The following is a 19,536-nucleotide window of genomic DNA, read 5'->3' on the forward strand; positions in this document are numbered from 1 at the left end:
TAAGAAAACATTCAACGGCGCCATTCAACGGCGTACTGGCCTTCATTAATCGAGGGATTGAGTTTAGGAGTCGGGAGATAATGCTGCAGCTTTATAGGACCCTGGTTAGACCCCACTTGGAGTACTGCGCGCAGTTCTGGTCACCTCATTACAGGAAAGATGTTGAAGCCATTGAAAGGGTGCAGAGGAGATTTACAAGGATGTTGCCTGGATTGGGGGGCATGCCTTATGAGGATAGGTTGAGGGAGCTTGGTCTCTTCTCCCTGGAGAGACGAAGGATGAGAGGTGACCTGATAGAGGTTTACAAGATGTTGAGAGGTCTGGATAGGGTAGACTCTCAGAGGCTATTTCCAAGGGCTGAAATGGTTGCTACGAGAGGACACAGGTTTAAGGTGCTGGGGGGTAGGTACAGAGGAGATGTCAGGGGTAGGTTTTTCACTCAGAGGGTGGTGGGTGAGTGGAATCGGCTGACGTCGGTGGTGGTGGAGGCAAACTCGTTGGGGTCTTTTAAGAGACTTCTGGATGAGTACATGGGATTTAATGGGATTGAGGGCTATAGATAGGCCTAGAGGTGGGGATGTGATCGGCGCAACTTGTGGGCCGAAGGGCCTGTTTGTGCTGTGGCTTTCTATGTTCTATGTAAGATCATGGCTGATCTTTTCGTGGACCCAGCTCCACTTACCCGCCCGCTCACCATAACCTTAATTCCTTTACTGTTCAAAAAATTATCTATCCTTGCCTTAAAAACATTCAATGAGGTAGCCTCAACTGCTTCACTGGGCAGGGAATTCCACAGATTCACAACCCTTTGTGTGAAGAAGTTCCTCCTCAACTCAGTCCCAAATCTGCTTCCCCTTATTTTGAGGCTATGCCCCCTAGTTCTAGTTTCACCCGCCAGTGGAAACAACTTCCCTGCTTCTATCTTATCTATTCCCTTCATCATCTTATATGTTTCTATAAGATCTTCCCTCATTCTTCTGAATTCCAATGAGTATAGCCCCAGTCTACTCAGTTTCTCTTCATAAGCCAATCCTCTCAACTCCAGAATCAACCTTTTGAATCCCCTCTACACCCCCTCCAGTGCCAGTATATCCTTTCTCAAGTAAGGAGACCAAAACTGTACACAGTACTCCAGGTGTGGCCTCACCAGCACCTTATACAGCTGTAACATAACCTTGCTGTTTTTAAACTCCATCCCTCTAGCAATGAAGGACAAAATTCTATTTGCCGCCTTAATTACCTGCTCTACCTGCAAACCAACTCGTGATTCTTGCACAAGGACACCCAGGTCCCTCTGCACAGCAGCATGCTGCAATTTTTTACCATTTAAATAATAGTCCATTTTGCTGTTATTCCTACCAAAATGGATGACCTTACATTTACCAACATTGTACTCCATCTGCCGGACCCTCGCCCACTCACGTAGACTATCTATATCCCTTTGCAAACTTTCAGCGTCCTCTGTACACTTTGCTCTGCCACTCATCTTAGTGTCATCTGTGAATTTTGACACAACTCCAAATCATCTATGTAAATCGTAAACAATTGCGGTCCCAACACTGATCCCTGAGGCACATCACTAGCCACTGACCGCCAACCAGAAAAACACCCATTTACCCCCACTCTTTGCTTTCCGTCAGTTAACCAATCTTCTCTCCATGCTAATACATTACCCGTAACACCGTGCACCTTTATCTTATGCAGCAGTTTTTGGTGCGGCACCTTGTCAAATATCTTCTGGAAATCCAGATACACCACATCCACAGATTCCCCATTGTCCACTGCACATGTAATGTTCTCAAAGAATTCCACCAAATTAGTCAAACATGAACCCATGCTGTGTCTTACCAATGGGACAATTTATATCCAGATGTCTCGCTATTTTTTCCTTGATGATAGATTCAAGCATTTCCCTTACTACAGAAGTTAAGCTAACTGGCCTATAGTTACCCGCCTTTTGTCTACCTCCTTTTTTAAACAGTGGCGTCACATTTGCTGTTTTCCGATCTGCAGGAACCACCCCAGAGTCCAGCGAATTTTGGTAAATTACCACTAGTGCATTTGCTTTTTCCCCCGCCATCTCTTTTAGTACCCTGGGATGCATTCCATCAGAGCCAGGAGACTTGTCTACCTTTAGCCTCATTAGCTTGCCTAACACTACCTCTTTCATGATGATGATAGTTTCTAAGTCCTAACCTGCCATAGCCTTCCTGTCATCAATTTTTGGCATGTTATTTGTGTCTTCCATTGTGAAGACTGACACAAAATACCTGTTCAATGTCTCAGCTATTTTCTCATTTCCAGTTATTACATCCCCCTTCTCATCCTCTGAGGGACTAACGTTTACTTTAGCTACTCTTTTTCATTTTACATATTTGTAGAAACTTTTGCTATCTGTTTTTATATTCTGAGCTAGTTTACTCTATAATCCATCTTACTTTTCTTTATAGATTTTTTTGTGGCTTTCTGTTGATCTTTAAAGATTTCCCAATCCTCTAGCTGCCCACTAATCTTTGTCACTTTGTATGCATTTTCTTTCAAATTGATACCCTCCTTTATTTCCTTAGATATCCATGGCTGATTATCTCTTTTTCTACAGTCCTTCCTTATCACTGGTATATACTTTTGCTGAGCACTGTAAAAGATCGCTTTGAAAGTCCTCCACTGTTCCTCAATTGTCCCACCATAAAGTTTTTGCTCCCCGTCTACCTTCGCCAACGCCTCCCTTATCCCTTTGTAGTCTCCTTTGTTTAAGCACAAGACACTAGTATTGGATTTTACCTTCTCACGCTCCATCTGTATTTTAAATTCAACCATACTGTGATCGCTTCTTCTGAGAGGATCCCTAACTGTAAGATCATTAATTATTCCTGTCTCATTACACAGGACCAGATCTAGGATAGCTTGCTCCCTCATAGGTTCCATTACATACTGTTCAAGGAAGCTATTGTGAATACGTTCTATGAACTCCTCCTAAAGGCTGCCTTGACCGACCTGGTTTGACCAATTGATATGTAGATTAAAATCCCCCATGATAATTGCTGTACCATTTTTACATGCATCAGTTATTTCTTAGTGTATTTCTCACCCCACCATGATGTTATTATTTGATGATCTATAGACTACACCTATCAGTGGCTTTTTCTCCTTACTATTTCTAATTTCCACCCAAATGGATTCAATGTTTTTTTCCATAGAACCTATATCGTCTCTCGCTACCGCCCTGATGTCATCCTTAAATATAGGAGCTACACCACCGCTTAGAGGTTGTACAGCTTTTTCTGGTTTACTTAGGACCTGCTGGATGTCATTCCTCTAACTGCTGTTGGTTGAGAAAATAATGCTACTTAGCAAATATAATATGTAATTTAAGCAAAGAATTAAAAAACAAGGTTCCTTTAATCCACTAGCAGCAAAACAGTACAAACTGTCAAAGGAAAGCGGAACTCAAAGAAACAACATTTACAAAGAATATTCACTGCCAATACTCCAGATCTCAGTGCTAGTCAGGGCCTCGGCTTCTCAAAGCAGTACTGAGCAGGTGTGTTCAGGGTTGGCCTGCTTCCCTCTCTCTGCATGAGGCTTCTCAAATTTGAGGGGTGCTGCCAGTCAGTTCTGACTAGGTCCCAATCCCCCCACCTGGTTCTTCACCCACCCTCAGGGACTTCAAGCTGCCCTGAGCTCCTGCCACGCTGCCACTCAAGTCCTGGCTTTGTCCTGACAGCTGTGCCCATAGTCCAGGGTTCCTAATCCGGGGTCCGTGAAGGCTCTCCAGGGGGTCTGTGAAGCTGGTGGATGCAACGTGATCGGTAAATGCTGATTCGAATGTGCAAAAATGATTAAGAATTGGAGAAATCAAATGGCGAGAGCAAGACTTGTTGGGAGCGCTAGATGCCTATAGGTTGATCAGCCTCTCAGCATCCAGTGCTCCAAGAGGCCATGTTCTGATTGGCTCATTTGATTTGCACGACCAACAGCGAGGCCAAGTGAGGCAGGAGACGACTCAGCCAGAAGCTGGCTGGCAGTATTTAGAAAAGGGTGTGTGGTGGGGTGCCTCAGGAAAGGAGCTGGCGGGGTTTAGGCCTCAGGAAAGGAACTGGTGGGATCCAGGTCATGGGAATGCAGCTGTGTAGTTCAAGCTTCAGGAATGAGAAAGTTTGGTTTGGGCCTCGGGAAAGAAACAAAGCAAGGAAGGCCTATTCGGGCCTCGGAGAGAGGTATGTGAGCATGTTTTTGTGAGGTTTTGGGTGTAAGGGTGTGTGTCTGGGTTACACCTAAACTACAAGGGGTGTAAGGGTGTGTGTCTGGGTTACACCTAAACTACAAGGGGACCAATATACTTGCAGGGAGATTTGCTAGTGTTATTGGGGAGCGTTTAAACTAGATTTGCAGGGGGGTGGGAACCAGAGTGGCAGAGCAGATAGTGGAGCAGGGGTAAAAAGACAGGTTAGTTCAAGCAAAATCACAAATGGAAGGGTAGAGTGTGGTGGAAATAATTTTTTGAGGTGTGTCTATTTCAATGCCAGGAGTATTGTAGGGAAGGCAGATGAGCTGAAGGCGTGGATAGACACGTGGAAATATGACATTATAGCCATTAGTGAAACTTGGCTACAGGAGGGGCAGGACTGGCAGCTCAATGTTCCAGGGTTCCAATGTTTCAGGCGGGATAGAGGCAGAGGGATAAAAGGTGGGGGGGTGGCATTGTTGGTCAGGGAAAATGTTACAGCGATACTCAGGCAGGATAGATTAGGGAGCTGGTCTACAGAGGCCCTATGGGTGGAGCTGAGAAACAGGAAAGGTATGACCACATTAATGGGCTTGTATTATAGACCACCCAATAGTCAGCGAGAATTGGAGGAGCAAATCAGCGGAGAGATAGCTGATAGCAAGAAACACAAAGTTGTGATAGTAGGGGATTTAAATTTTCCACATATAGATTGGGACTCGCATACTGTTAAAGGTTTAGACGGGGTAGAGTTTGTAAAATGTGTTCAGGAGAATTTTCTACATCAGTATATAGAGGTGCCAACGAGAGAGGATGCGATATTGGATCTCCTATTGGGAAATAAGTTAGGGCAGGTGATGGATGTGAGTGTGAGGGAACACTTTGGATCCAGTGATCATAATGCCATTAGTTTCAACCTGATCGTGGATAAGGATAGATCTGGTCCTCGGGTTGAAGTTCTGAACTGGAAAAAGGCCAAATTTGATGAAATGAGAAGGGATCTGGGAAGTGTGGATTGGCACAGGCTGTTCTCTGGTAAGGATGTAAATGGAAAGTGGGAGGCCTTCAAAGGAGAAATTTTGAGAGTGCAGAGTTTGTATGTTCTTGTCAGGATTAAAGGCAAAGTAAATAGGAATAAGGAACCTTGGTTCTCGAGGGAGATTGTAACACTGATTAAGAGGAAGAGAGAGTTGTATGAAATGTACAGGCAGCAAGGAACACATCAGATGCTCGAGGAGTATAAAAAGTGCAAGAAGCTACTTAAGAGGGAAATCAGGAGGGCTAAAAGAAGACATGAGGTTGCTTTGGCAGACAGAGTGAAGGAAAATCCAAAGAGCTTCTATAGGTATGTTAGGAGCAAAAGGATAGTGAGGGATAAAATTGGTCCTCTTGAAGAGCAGAGTGGTAGACTGTGTATGGAATCAAAAGAGATGGGGGAGATACTAAATGGTTTTTTTGCATCCGTATTTACTGAGGAAACGGGCATGGAGTCTACGGAAATAGGGCAAACTGGTAGGGAGGTCATGGAACCTTTACAGATTAAAGGGGAGGAGGTGCTCGCTGTCTTGAGGCAAATCAGAGTGGATAAATCCCCAGGACCGGACAGGGTATTCCCACGGACCTTGAGGGAAGCTAGTGTTGAACTTGCAGGGGCCCTGGCAGACATATTTAAAATGTCAGTATTCACGGGGGAGGTGCCGGATGATTGGAGGGTGGCTCATGTTGTTCCGTTGTTTAAAAAAGGTTCCAAAAGAAATCCGGGAAATTATCGGCCAGTAAGTTATTGGAAGGTGTGATAAGGGATAGGATCTACAAATATTTGGATAGACAGGAACTTATTAGGGAGAGTCAACATGGCTTTGTGCGTGGTAGGTCATGTTTGACCAATCTATTAGAGTTTTTCGAGGAGGTTACCAGGAAAGTGGATGAAGGGAAGGTGGTGGATGTTGTCTACCTGGATTTCAGCAAGGCCTTTGACAAGGTCCCTCATGGGAGGTTAGTTAGGAAGGTTCAGTCGCTGGGTATACATGGGGAGGTAGTAAATTGGATAAGACACTGGCTCAATGGAAGAAGCCAGAGAGTGGTTGTGGAGGATTGCTTCTCAGAGTGGAGGCCTGTGACTAGTGGTGTGCCGCAGGGATCGGTGTTGGGTCCATTGTTGTTTGTCATCTATATCAATGATCTGGATGATAATGTGGTCAATTGGATCAGCAAGTTTGCTGATGATACAAAGATTGGAGGTGTAGTGGACAGTGAGGAAGGTTTTCAAAGCTTGCAGAGGGATTTGGACCAACTAGAAAAATGAGCTGAAAAATGGCAAATGGAATTTAACGCAGACAAGTGTGAGATATTGCACTTTGGAAGGACAAACCAAAGAAGAACGTACAGGGTAAATGGTAGGACTCTGAAGAGTGCAGTTGAACAGAGGGATCTGGGAATACAGGTACAGAATTCCCTAAAAGTGACGTCATCCTGGATAGGGTCGTAAAGAGTGCCTTTGGTACATTGGCCTTTATAAATCGGAGTATCGAGTATAAAAGTTGGAGTGTTATGGTAAAGTTATATAAGGCATTGGTGAGGCCGAATTTGGAGTATTGTGTACAGTTTTGGTCACCTAGTTACAGGAAGGATGTGAATAAGATTGAAAGAGTGCAGAGAAGGTTCACAAGGATGTTGCCGGGACTTGAGAAGCTGATTTACAGAGAGAGATTGAATAGGTTGGGACTTTATTCCCTGGAGCGTAGAAGATTGAGGGGAGATTTGATAGAGGTGTATAAGATTTTGATGGGTATAGATAGAGTGAATGCAAGCAGGCTTTTTCCGCTGAGGCTAGGGGAGAAAAAAACCAGAGGGCATGGGTTAAGGGTGAAAGGAGAAAAGTTTAAAGGGAATATTAGGGGGGGTTTCTTCACGCAGAGAGTGATGGGAGTGTGGAATGAGCTGCTGGATAAAGTGGTAAATGTGGGGTCACTTTTAACATTTAAGAAAAACTTGGACGGGTTCATGGATGAGAGGGGTGTGGAGGGATATGGTCCAAGTGTAGGTCAGTGGGACTAGGCATAAAATGGTTCGGCACAGACAAGAAGGGCCAAAAGGCCTGTTTCTGAGCTGTAATTTTCTATGGTTCTATGGTCTGGGTGCATGGACGAGATGTGTCAATGAGAGGATGTGAGCGTATGTGAACGTGAGAAGCACGTGAGCAGTGTGTGAATGAGAGACATGAGCATGTATGTGAATGTAAGAGTCATAAGCGTGTGTGAATGAGACACGAGCATATCTGTGAATGCGAGAGACGTAAGCATATGTGTGAATGTGAGAAACATGAGCGCGGGTGTGAATGAGACAGGAGGCATTGAGTATATGAACATGAGGGGGAAGAGAGATGTGTGTGTTTGATATTAGAGTCAGCTTTCCAGCATCATTCCTCCCATTAAAAATTACAATGGGTAAGGCTTGTATATTTTTAAGCAAAGAACCTTTTAATTACAACCAGATTAATACATGCAGATATAGCTAGAAAGGACTTGTTTACATTTGATTCCTGTATTTGCACCAATTCTGCAAAAAGGGACACTGGTATTCTGAAAATGCTTAGGATTACCTGATGCTCTTGGTAGGTCACTAGGGGTTTAGTGGCTCGAGAAGTTTGGAAATCCTGACCTAATCTCATGGAATCTGGCTCTGTCTTTTTGTTTGTCAAAGGATATGCTTCCTGCAGCAAAAGGCCAACTGGTTTCCCTGCCTGATCCTCCCCACACCACCACCACAGCTCTTGAAGGCCCTGCTGTACACAAAATACCTACTGCGTGTCTCTGCATTCATTCACTTCCTGCTTCTGAGAATGGCAGTGTAGTACATTACTTTCAGCTTCAGGCAGATTGAATAAGCCTTTCTTTGTACATTTTTCCATCCCATCACTATTCCTGCTCCTGTTTCTTATGTTCTTATTCATAACTAGCCATATTTCTTTTTCTCACCTTGATCCATTCTAATCTGTTATTCTGGATGGCGTATTTAGATCATTTTAAGGCATGTGCTTTTCAGTACCAGAATATCCATTGGACTGGGGTATGCAGCAATAAAAGGTCAAATGTTTGTTGCTGCAGGCCTCAGAAGCTTGTGAAAGCAGTAATAGCCAATTGTTTCTGGGCCATACGAATGTCGTCAGGGAATCCTGGAGTTTCAAGTTGATGTAAGACATAAAAACATACTAAATCGGCTCCTTGTGCTTGCTCTGCACTTCAACATGACTGATCTTACATCTCAACACGACTTTATGGCTCCCTGTGGGCCTCAATTCCCCAAGAGTTCAGAAATCGATTGATCTTGGTCTTGAATATACTCGACAATGAAATATTCACAAACCTCTATCTGAGGACGCAAGGTAAGGAATAAGGACCACTAAATGTAGGAGCCTAGGCTTTAATCTGTGTCAAGTATAGACTGGAAAACAAGGCAGGAGACATAGTGATGTTATTTCCATTGCATTACCTTGTTATAATGCTTCGTGGCTTTCTAGATGCAAGTTCCTTCCTTCCATGAGAAGTAAAAGTGCAGCACCAATTGAATCCTGAACTGGTACTAACTGGTATTTAAATGGTCACAACTGGATTTTATTGGATGGGACTAATAAACTGGTAATTCTACTGGACCCTTTTGAAATTCAGTGGTGCTTCCAAGTTCTGAGCGGTCACCAGTGCTTCTCAGCTGGTTTGAGCTGGTACCTACTCGCACTTGCTGTAAATTTAATGAACACTACGCCTCTCTCATCCCTCCTTATCCACCTCACTGCCCATAAACGTCACCCAACCCCTTTACCCTCCCACCTGCATCGCTAACTCCTTGCTACCCCGCCACCCTCTTACCATGCACTGCCATCCGCCCCCCCCCCATGAGTCAAAGGTTCAAGATTTGGTGGATTCAGCCAAGTGTCGGAACCTTGATTGACTGCAATCCAGGGAAGTAGAACCAGATGCAGGATGATATGTTTTATAAAGCACAGGGTATGTTTTTAGCGCAGATTGGGCTAAGGTCAAAGATGGTGCCCCAATCGTTTTGGAGCCAGCCTTGCCAGCTCCATCAGGCTCTCTCTGCCGGAGTGATGGTGCAAACCATGCCCCAGACTTTCTGTGCAGCAAGTGCCTGAAAACTTGGTCTGAAAACTCAGCTGTGCTTCTGGAGAGATACGTGCCAGTTTTCAGTCAGAGCCTGACATTGACAAATTTTGCTAAAATTCTGCCCATACTTTCTAATATGCACTGTAATTAGTCTGTGTTACAGATCTTGCACGCAGACCACACATATTCCTTCCCATCCCCAGGTTCCAGGGCAGTCTGGAACTCAGTGGGAGAGAATGACAGGCCAGAGGATAAAATTGTTATTTGCTAAACTTTAATGAGTCAGTGATTTCAATTAGTCAATGCTTACATTTTCCCTTTTTCTTCCCCATCTTCAGCATGTTTCAGGGGCTGAGCGTAGATGAGGTCTCAAAGGAGTAAAGAAGCTGGTCAGTTATATAACAGAAAATAATGGATCTGAACCATCTGCAAATTCAGCCTGTAATCAATCAGCATTATGATAATGTGCATGAGTTATTTGTGTTTTTTCTAGGAATAAAGTTGCACCTTTACTGAAACCTTCATTCTGAGTGTTTATTTTGCCTGGGATCAATGAGGAATGTTAATTTTGTATGCTTGACATTTTTCACAATAGAATTTGCACAGTTTTCACACATACTAAGGGCAAGGTTTTCTGGCTGTGCTCGCCCCAAAACCGGAAAATCATGCCCGAGGTCAACGGACCTTTGCATGGTCTGCCCCCCGCCCACTATGATTCCCGTTGTGGGCAGGACGGGAAAATTTCCCCCGAAGTGTTTTGTCCAGCTGAAAATCTGCAGAATGATGAAAATACTGAGCATTTCTTTCTATCCTCAAAAATACACATTGAACAGGGGAGTTTTTGACCTCAGTTGATGCTCAAATCTGCACCAATCATTGCGACAAATAAATGCATAAACACTTAAATAAGTGTGAATAATCTGGAAACATGACCAGTTCAAACCAGTACCGGTTATAGAATCATAGAATAGAATCATAGAATCCCTACAATGCAGAAGGCGGCTATTCGGAGTCTGCACCGACCACAACCCCATCCAAGCCCTATTCCCATAAACCAACATATTTACCCTGCTAATTCTGACATTAGAATCAATTTAGTATGGCCAATCAATCTAACCCGCAAATCTTTGGACTATATATATCACAGGTATTCCTGGGATTGCCCATTGGTTTATTGGTACAATCACCAGCATTAACCAGCAATTTCCACTGGAACACCAGTTCTGAACTGTTCTTACTTCCCTGTTAAGAACTAGTTGCAACTGGTACCAGTATTACTGAAGCTTCATTCTGGGTTGGGTTGGAGTTGGGGAAAAAAATGAATACCTGGTCACAGAAGAAAAAACTTAGCACCCTTTAGTCTTGCACAGTAGTCATAAGCTTATTTTCCATGCCCATGTTGATTTACACATAACAAACAGCACAGAAACCCTTCATAGAAATCACTTATGTGAATTGCCATCTTAACTTCTATTACCTTGGCCATTCAATTTTCCTTGACCAGCATTGTTAAAGGTCAGTTTCTGTGATGTTTTCTTTAACTTGTTACTTCCAAAGTTGTCTTCTTACCATTCAGTTTCAATATGCATACATATGCCTGATTCACTTTCTTAAGTGTCTCTTATAATGTTATTTGTAACTGCAGTATTTGTGTTCCTTTGGTTATTATTTTTTCCATTAACTTTGAATTCACTTTTAAGCATTCAGATAGCCGTTCAATATATTTAAAAATATAAATGTGGAAAACATTGTGTAACGGAACACTTTGTTTTGACCAGGTTGTTTCCACTGGCGATTGAAACTAGAACTAGGGGGCATGGCCTCAAAATAAGGGGGTGTAGATTTAGGACTGAGTTGAGGAGGAACTTCTTCACCCAAAGGATTGTGAATCTGTGGAATTCCCTGCCCAGTGAACCAGTTGAGGCTACCTTGTTGAATGCTTTTAAGGCAAAGATAGATTTTTGAACAGTAAAGGAATTAAGGGGTATGGTGAGCGGACCTGCTCCTAGTTCTTATGTTCTTACCATTTTGTTAACTTATTCTATTGTCAACTCTTACCCTACATCGGTATTAATCAGAGAAGGCTTGCCCACAGTGCACTCTGCCTGACATTCTTGTGTTTTAACTATTAGACCAAGACAAGAATTTTCAGGATGTACAGGACCTCCAATATGTAGGGCCCTGCTGCCATAATTGGAGGCTGAAATCTAGTCACTCCTGTCAGTTTAACAGAGGTACTGATTTTTTTCCAAAATCTCAGATCAACAGGCCGGTCGGTAGACTGAAAATTAGTAGGACACCTTGGAAAAATGTAATTTACTTTTTTAAGTCCTCCATGCTCTTGCTGCCTTTCCCTTATAGATATCCGATTTAAAATGCCCAGAACAAAAAAGGCCAAATGTTTAGGTCATTCTCCCTTTGTGTATTTATCAGTGTACATGTAGGGATTAGAGCGCAAGACATTATCATGTTCTTCCTGTCTTATTTGTAGAGCAGCCACATGGTAACACCTCTTCCACATGAGTCATCAAGTGTTTCCATGTCCTTTTCTTCTGCTTTGAACCCAGATACTGGATTCGAGTGCTAGCAGAAGAAAATCAGACCCATTAAACTCTATAAATACTTCCTTTCCTAGCAAAGATTTGTCCATCATTACATTCCAGAAGTTAATCAGACCCCCATTCACTTTCATTTCTTCACTTCGTGAAAAACACTTCTCCAAATTTTAATACACTTTCTCTTCCTCAGCATACTGGTGCTCACTTCTAAACCAAATACTCCTTATCACGTTTCTAAAACCAAAATCTTTTGTTAATTCTCAAACCTGTTTCTTTCTACTATGATTTTTAGCAGCTGGTTCAATCTTTGGTCCCCGAGACAGGTGGACTCAATGCCCAAACCAGAATTCAAGTGCAGATAATTCTAAAGGCATTCCTGTTCTTTTTGAGCAATGGGAGTGGAAAATCTCATGAGAGACCAGAATTGCATTTTAGATTGCCTGGAAGTCTTGCCACGATTATCCCCTGCCTCTGCCAGTGACATAATGGGTTTCCCACCATGCAAAACCAGGACCCTCATTTCAATACTCAGGATCTCATTAAATCGAGCACCCCGCAGCAATAAATCCCTCCACGTTCAAAATCTACCCACAGCGATGTGACATCACGATGGCACGAATCACAATTGCTCTCAAAGTACAGGAAACCTGGCAAGCTAATCTCTGAGGGGAGGCACGTCAGTAATGAAAATTCAGTTGCAGCTGAGATTGTTCAGCTACAACTCAATTAACATGCCTGTAGTAACTGTTCACTCATTTATGCCCACTAAATCACCACTGATGTTTGCAAATACTACTGATTGCTGCTCAGCAGTTAACCCTTGGCAGACAGACCTCCACATTCAGTGGCTGCTATTGTTTTCCTGCACCACTGGCCGAGTGAGCAAGTATAAATATACCCTTTGATAGTGAGCAAGGGCACACTGCTTCAGGAGAGTGCTTCAGCCCATCGGATGTGTGCAGAGGTTCATTGACAGGTGGTCCCCATTGATCAGATTGGACACAAGACCTTGAAGTAAAGTCTTGGTCATGTCTTTTGGTATGTAGATAGGCTGGAAAATTGGGCGGGGATCCTGGATTCAGGATTCAATCCTGGACCGGGGAGCGGCGCGGGCTTGGAGGGCCGAAGGGCCTGTTCCTGTGCTGTATTGTTCTTTGTTCTTTGTCTGCACCTTACAGAGAGCTCAGGAGACAGTAAACTGGCCAAAGCTGTGCCACTCAGTCAAGCTACATGGAACAAGGGTAGTGTGGGATCTTGCCCAGGAGACGTGAGGGGCAAGTTTTTTACACAGGGAACGCTAGGTGTTTGGAACATTCTGCCAGGGATGGTGGTGGAGACAGTTACGATAGGGGCATTTAAGAGGCTTTTAGATAAGCACATGAATTTGCAAGAAATAGAGGGATATGGACCAAAGACAGACAGAAGAGATTAGTTTAATTTGATCCATGTTCGGCACAACATCGTGGGTTGAAGGGCCTGTTCTTGTGCTGCACTGTTCTATGTTTTCAGTGAATAACAGACAGAATTTTCCCTGTATCTGGCAGAGAATGATGGTGTGTGGGAAAAGTGGCATTTAGCTCATCAGGAGCGATGGTGGGTTTTCACGTCACCTTGCCTGAAATTTACTTATTGGCAGCAATCTTGCTCAGTATCCGGTATTTTGTTTTTGAACACAGAACCTCAGGGAATTGCCAGGTCCTGTACAACTATGAGATATAAACATGCCTCACCTGATCAGCCATAGAAATTCACACATGAATTTATGAGGCTGAGTAAGCATGAGGTAATTTGATATATCGCAGTTGTGGGAAACCTAGGCTCGTGAGTCAGCTACAGAAATGACCCTCCTCCATCTAAAGTGGGCTGCAAGATTGAAATCAGGCTTGTTCACCAACCATGACCCCATGATAAAGATCAAAAACATTTAAGACACACTGAATATTTCATGACGAGTTACAGAAAATGCTTAATCATATATATATTAATAGAACTGTCAACTTCAAATGGTTAAAATTTACACTTTAGATGCGGAGGGAGCACATGGCTCTCACAGTCAATGTCGTGTGCAATCAATATGCACCTGACTTTACTTGGCGTTGTTTTACATGGATATAATTCAGTTATAGCGATAGGAAAAAAACTATGCGGATGGATATCAGAGGAATGTGGCAACCCTGTGCATGGGCAACTGTCAACGAATTGTCTCGTGGACCACGCTCAGAATCCAGACAAACCACATGGGATCTCTGGGCCACAGGTTGCCCACCAATTAGGAGTCTAGGATACAAGAAGGAAAAACTAGAAGATATCTAATAATGTCAACTCTCGGCTGAAATTGTCCGATGTCAGACACCCCTCCACCACTGCCAATGAGAATGGTGAATTTGGCACTCAGCCAAATCTCCATTCACAGCAGCAGGACTGGAGAATCCCAGCCACTACCAAAGTGGGAGAATCTTGACCCATGACACTGAATTAGAAAAGTTCAGTATATAAATATTTCCCATGAGTTATGCATACTCCTGAAAATGCTTAACAGTATTCCTGGTAAACTGAATCAAAGTTTTCAATCTCTGCGTATTTATGTCTTTCTTCCATGTACAATGATGTTCTCCCTATTAGCCCTTCCTCACACCATTTTTGAGGTGGTCTATAACTGCTTTTTAAAAAAAATCAAATTTCTTTTGTACTCACCCTTTAGAAACTCCAGCTCTGTCATTTACTATTTTGACTTCTTTAACAGTTCCATACTGAGCAAAAAATTTTCTTAAATCATTTTCATTTGTCTGTGGGGGGAAGAAAAAGCCGCCTGAAACACAAATAGTCTTGAATGTACAAACTTCTACTTAGTTGCAATTATTATTTTACTAATAAATTCAAATGTACAAAACAACTGACTTTAAAATCGATCCCTCCGACAAAAATCCGATTGGGAATGACTGTTCCAAATCTTGGGGCACTGGTTGGGTTGTTATTGTTCAATGGCACAGGAGAAACTGGATTTGGTGATGGAGATGAAGAATCCATCTGTGGCAGATTAGAACTTTGCTGCTGTAAAAAAGGATTTATTTTTAAAAGCCATTGACTAATCAGAACTACAAAACATGCCATAACTGATTTAAACAATTCCTCGAATTATGTACCACAATTTTGTGGCTACTTGCAAGTCTTTTATTTTCTTGAGTTTTATGATGGAAGTTTGTATAGCTGCTCTTCAATCCAAAATTTAAATGTTATTTCAAAAACTAGTGTGAAACTAGAGATGACATTTTATTTTGAGATTAAGCAATCCTACTTTCCCTCTTCCACACAGGTCTTGCCAAATCACGAATCTTCTCCAAGTCAGCAATATAATCCAATGTCTGTTAATTTTCTGATCTATTAATTAATGCAGGTTTAAACATGCTCTTTGAAATCTCCCCCACTCCAAAAGTGTCTCTGAAGACCAAGATGTTTTGAAGATCTTTCACATGGTGACGGAATATAAAAACCAGAAAGTTAGAACAACTTAGAACTGAGCGTAAATTCCTTCAGTCCACAATGAATTTCCTCCACATTATTAACTATAAAGCCTGCAGCACTAATATACTTACTTAGTTTCCCTGGCATCTACTTTCACTTTTATCTCCGTTTTAAAAAATGGGAAAAAAACAAAGGCAATGAGTTCCATCATTGCTCATCCTCAGTAAGCTATTCTCCCATAACATTGAACAGTATTTTGGAGCTGCTTGCTTGTTTTGACTAATCCAGTCAACAGGTGATATGCAATAATAAATTTATTTTAAATTTACTTTTTGTTGATTTCTTGACTTTTGAAGAGATAAAAGATCAGCTCTATCAGGGAATTTTACAAGGTCTTTATTAACATTGCAGTAGAATTACCAATGATGCCTCATTCTGTACTCCAATTCATATGATTACAAGTACAGAACAAGATGAGTGTATTTGGTCCATTCTTTCCAAAATGAATTAGAGAAAATGGCACAATGTCTTTAAGAAAATTAAAAACTATAAAGCTTTAAAATATGCTCAAACTAAGAAATAGTTCTCCCAGTCTCAATCAATGTTTTATTTACAGTTGTATTCATGATAATTGTATGGACACAAACAGACTCACAGGCATTTGATTCTCCATGTCAGTAATTAAGGCCACGATTCTCCATCGCGACCTGCAACTTTTCTGTCGGGTCGGGCCAGGAGATGCGCGTGTTGGCCATTTCGCGGGTTCCCTGACAGCTTTTACGACCTACGCGCATCTCCTAGCCGGGGAAAAATGGCGCCGCCGGGAACCCGCAGAAAACCGACGTGCCGATGTAAACTCATGCTGATTAGCATGAATTTACATACTTTTGCATGCCATTATCGGAATCCACATGGCAATCTCCCCCCACGTCTGAGTCTCCCACGTCTTTGGCATGATATAATTTTGGCACGAATCAGAATAGAAACATAGAAAAACTACAGCACAAAACAGGTCCTTCGGCCCCACAAGTTGTGCCGAACATATCCCTACCTTTTAGGCCTACCTATAACCCTCCATCCTATTAAGTCCCATGTACTCATCCAGGAGTCTCTTAAAAGACCCTATTGAGTTTGCCTCCACCACCACTGACGGCAGCCGATTCCACTCGCCCACCACCCTCTGTGTGAAAAACTTCCCCCTAACATCTCCCCTATACCTACCCCCCAGCACCTTAAACCTGTGTCCTCTCGTAGCAGCCATTTCCACCCTGGGGAAAAGCCTCTGAGAGTCCACCCGATCTATGCCTCTCAACATCTTATATACCTCTATTAGGTCTCCTCTCATCCTACGTTTCTCCAAGGAGAAAAGACCGAGCTCCCTCAGCCTATCCTCATAAGGCATGCCACTCAATCCAGGCAACATCCTTGTAAATCTCCTCTGCACCCTTTCAATCTTTTCCACATCCTTCCTGTAATGAGCACAGGACTCCAAGTGGGGTCTGACGAGGGTCTTATATAGCTGCATCATTATCCCCGGACTCCTAAACTCAATCCCTCGATTGATAAAGGCCAGCACACCATTCGCCTTCTTAACCACCTCCTCCACCTGCGGGGCCGATTTTAGAGTCCTATGGACCTGGACCCCAAGGTCCTTCTGATCCTCTACAGTACTAAGAGTCTTTCCCTTTATATTGTACTTCTTCATCCCATTTGACCTGCCAAAATGGACCACTACGCATTTATCTGGGTTGAGGTCCATCTGCCACTTCTCCGCCCAGTCTTGCATCCTATCAAAAAGAACATAAGAAATAGGAGCAGGAGTAGGCCATCTAGCCCCTCGAGCCTGCCCCGCCATTCAATAAGATCATGGCTGATCTGACGTGGATCAGTACCACTTACCCGCCTGATCACCATAACCCTTAATTCCCTTACCGATCAGGAATCCATCCATCCGCGCTTTAAACATATTCAGCGAGGTAGCCTCCACCACCTCAGTGGGCAGAGAATTCCAGAAATTCACCACCCTCTGGGAGAAGTTCCTCCTCAACTCTGTCTATGTCCCTCTGTAGCTTCTGACATCCCTCCAGACTATCCGCAACCCCACCAACCTTCGTGTCGTCGGCAAACTTACCAACCCATCCCTCCACTTCCTCATCCAGGTCATTTATGAAAATGACAAACAGAAAGGGTCCCAGAACAGATCCCTGGGGCACACCACTGGTGACCGACCTGCATTTAGAAAAAGACCCATCTATACCCACTCTCTGCCTCCTTTGGGCAAGCCAGTTCTGGATCCACAGGGCAGCAGCCCCTTGGATCCCATGCCCTCTCACTTTTTCCAGAAGCCTTGCATGGGGGACCTTATCGAACGCCTTGCTAAAATCCATATAAACCACATCTACCGCTTTCCCTTCGTCAATGTGTTTGGTCACATTTTTGAAGAACTCCACCAGGCTCGTAAAGCACGATCTGCCTTTGACAAAGCCATGCTGAGTATTCTTGAGCATACTAAACCTCTCTACATGCTCATAAATCTTGTCCCTCAGGGTCTTCTCCATCAGCTTACCAACCACTGAGCTTAGACTCACCAGTTGGTAATTTCCTGGGCTATCCCTATTCCCCTTCTTGAAAATAGGAACCACATCCGCAATCCTCCGGCACCTCTCCCATCTCCATCGACGACGCAAAGATCATCGCCAGAGGCTCTGCAATCTCTTCCCTCGCCTCCCACAGTAACCTGGGGTACATCCCATCCGGACCCGGCAACTTATCTATCTTGATGCCATTCAAAGATTCCAACACAACCTCTTTGTTAAAGTCCACATACTCAATCTTTTCAGTCCACCGCAAGCCCGCAGTACATCCACCCAGGTCCTTCTCCTCTGTGAAAACCGAGGCAAAATACTCATTAAGCACCTCTGCCATTTCTACTGGTTCCGTACAGACTTTCCCGCCTTCACCTTTTATAGGCCCTATTCCTTCACGTCTCATCCTTTACTCTTCACATATTTATAGAATGCCTTAGGGTTTTCCTTAATCCTACCTGCCAAGGCCTTCTCGTGACCCCTTCTGGCTCTCCTAATTTCCTTCTTTTGTCCCTTCCTAAAAGCCGTATACTCATCTAGATCCCTATCTTCGCCAAGCTCACTGAACCTTTTGTATGCTTTCCTTTTCTTCTCGACTAGGTCCCGCACAGCTTTTGTGCACCACGGTTCCTTTAACCTACCAACTCGTCCCTGTCTGCTCGGAACGTTATCCTGTAGAACTCTAGACAGACATTCCTTGAAAAACTGCCACCTCTCTTCAGTACATTTCCCCAAGAAGACCTCCTTCCAATTTACTCCTCTAATTTGCTGCCTTATGTCTTCATATTTCCCCTTACTCCATATGAACGCTTTCCTAGCTTGCCTGATCCTCTCTTTTTCAAATGCAAGCATAAAGGAGATAGAGTTATGATCGCTATCCCCAAGATGCTCTCCCACTGAGAGATCTGACACCTGTCCAGGTTCATTGGTCAGTATCAGATCAAGTACAGCCTCTCCTCTTGTCAGCTTGTCCAAGGTATTTAAAAGTCGCAACCTGGCGTGGCAGCCTTGAACTGGCGTGAAGAGGTAAGTGTTGCTAGTGGAGCACGGGGGATGTTGCAGGCAGGCCCTGGAGATGCCTAGCGGCCTTCCTCCTGCTACCTTTAGGTGTTGGCCCATGGACCAGTGATATCTGGTGGGCGGGGGGTGGTTTCTATTTTTTCTCACAGCTCTCTGGGTGAGGTTCCATCAGGGAGTCCCGCTCTCCACCCAGCCCCCTCTCCTAGCTAGCGCTGAAGTGTACTGTGGGAGGCAGCCTCGAGGGCTCCCCCCTTCCCCTCCTCTCCAAGCAGCACTGAAGTGCACTGTGGGAGGCAGCCGTGAAGGCTCCCGCTCACCCTCCCCCTCCACAGCACTTTGCAGTGGCATTGTCTTGCTGCGGGATGTGGTCACGGACTCTACTAAGTGCTGGTGTTCTGGGATGGGGGAGGAGTGTACCATGTGCTGACTGAGGCCTAACCAGATGAAATAGCTACTGCTCCAGACCGGGGTGCAGAGGTTCAGTCATGGACTGCATGGAATCTGCTGTCACTGGGCACACATTTGGTGCTGATTAGCAGTCTTTACCTGTCCTGTGACACGAATCAGCA

At 43.8% G+C, this 19,536-nt stretch overlaps 1 protein-coding gene across 3 annotated transcripts in view; it reads right to left on the reverse strand.

Moving 5' to 3' along the window:
• The window catches only part of LOC144503784 (protein boule-like), a 196,728-nt gene that overhangs the window by 157,882 nt on the left and 19,310 nt on the right, over nt 1-19,536 (reverse strand). For all 3 annotated transcript variants that reach the window (XM_078228651.1, XM_078228650.1, XM_078228652.1), the window contains exons 2-3: nt 14,799-14,951; nt 14,595-14,686 (exon numbers count right to left, since the gene is read on the reverse strand). In XM_078228651.1, the coding sequence (XP_078084777.1) occupies nt 14,595-14,686; nt 14,799-14,927 (221 nt within the window). In that variant the 5' untranslated portion in view covers nt 14,928-14,951. The remainder of the gene's footprint in view (nt 1-14,594; nt 14,687-14,798; nt 14,952-19,536) is intronic.

The sequence above is a fragment of the Mustelus asterias genome, chromosome 14, assembly GCF_964213995.1.
Source record: "Mustelus asterias chromosome 14, sMusAst1.hap1.1, whole genome shotgun sequence".
Classification (NCBI taxonomy): Eukaryota; Metazoa; Chordata; class Chondrichthyes; order Carcharhiniformes; family Triakidae; genus Mustelus; species Mustelus asterias.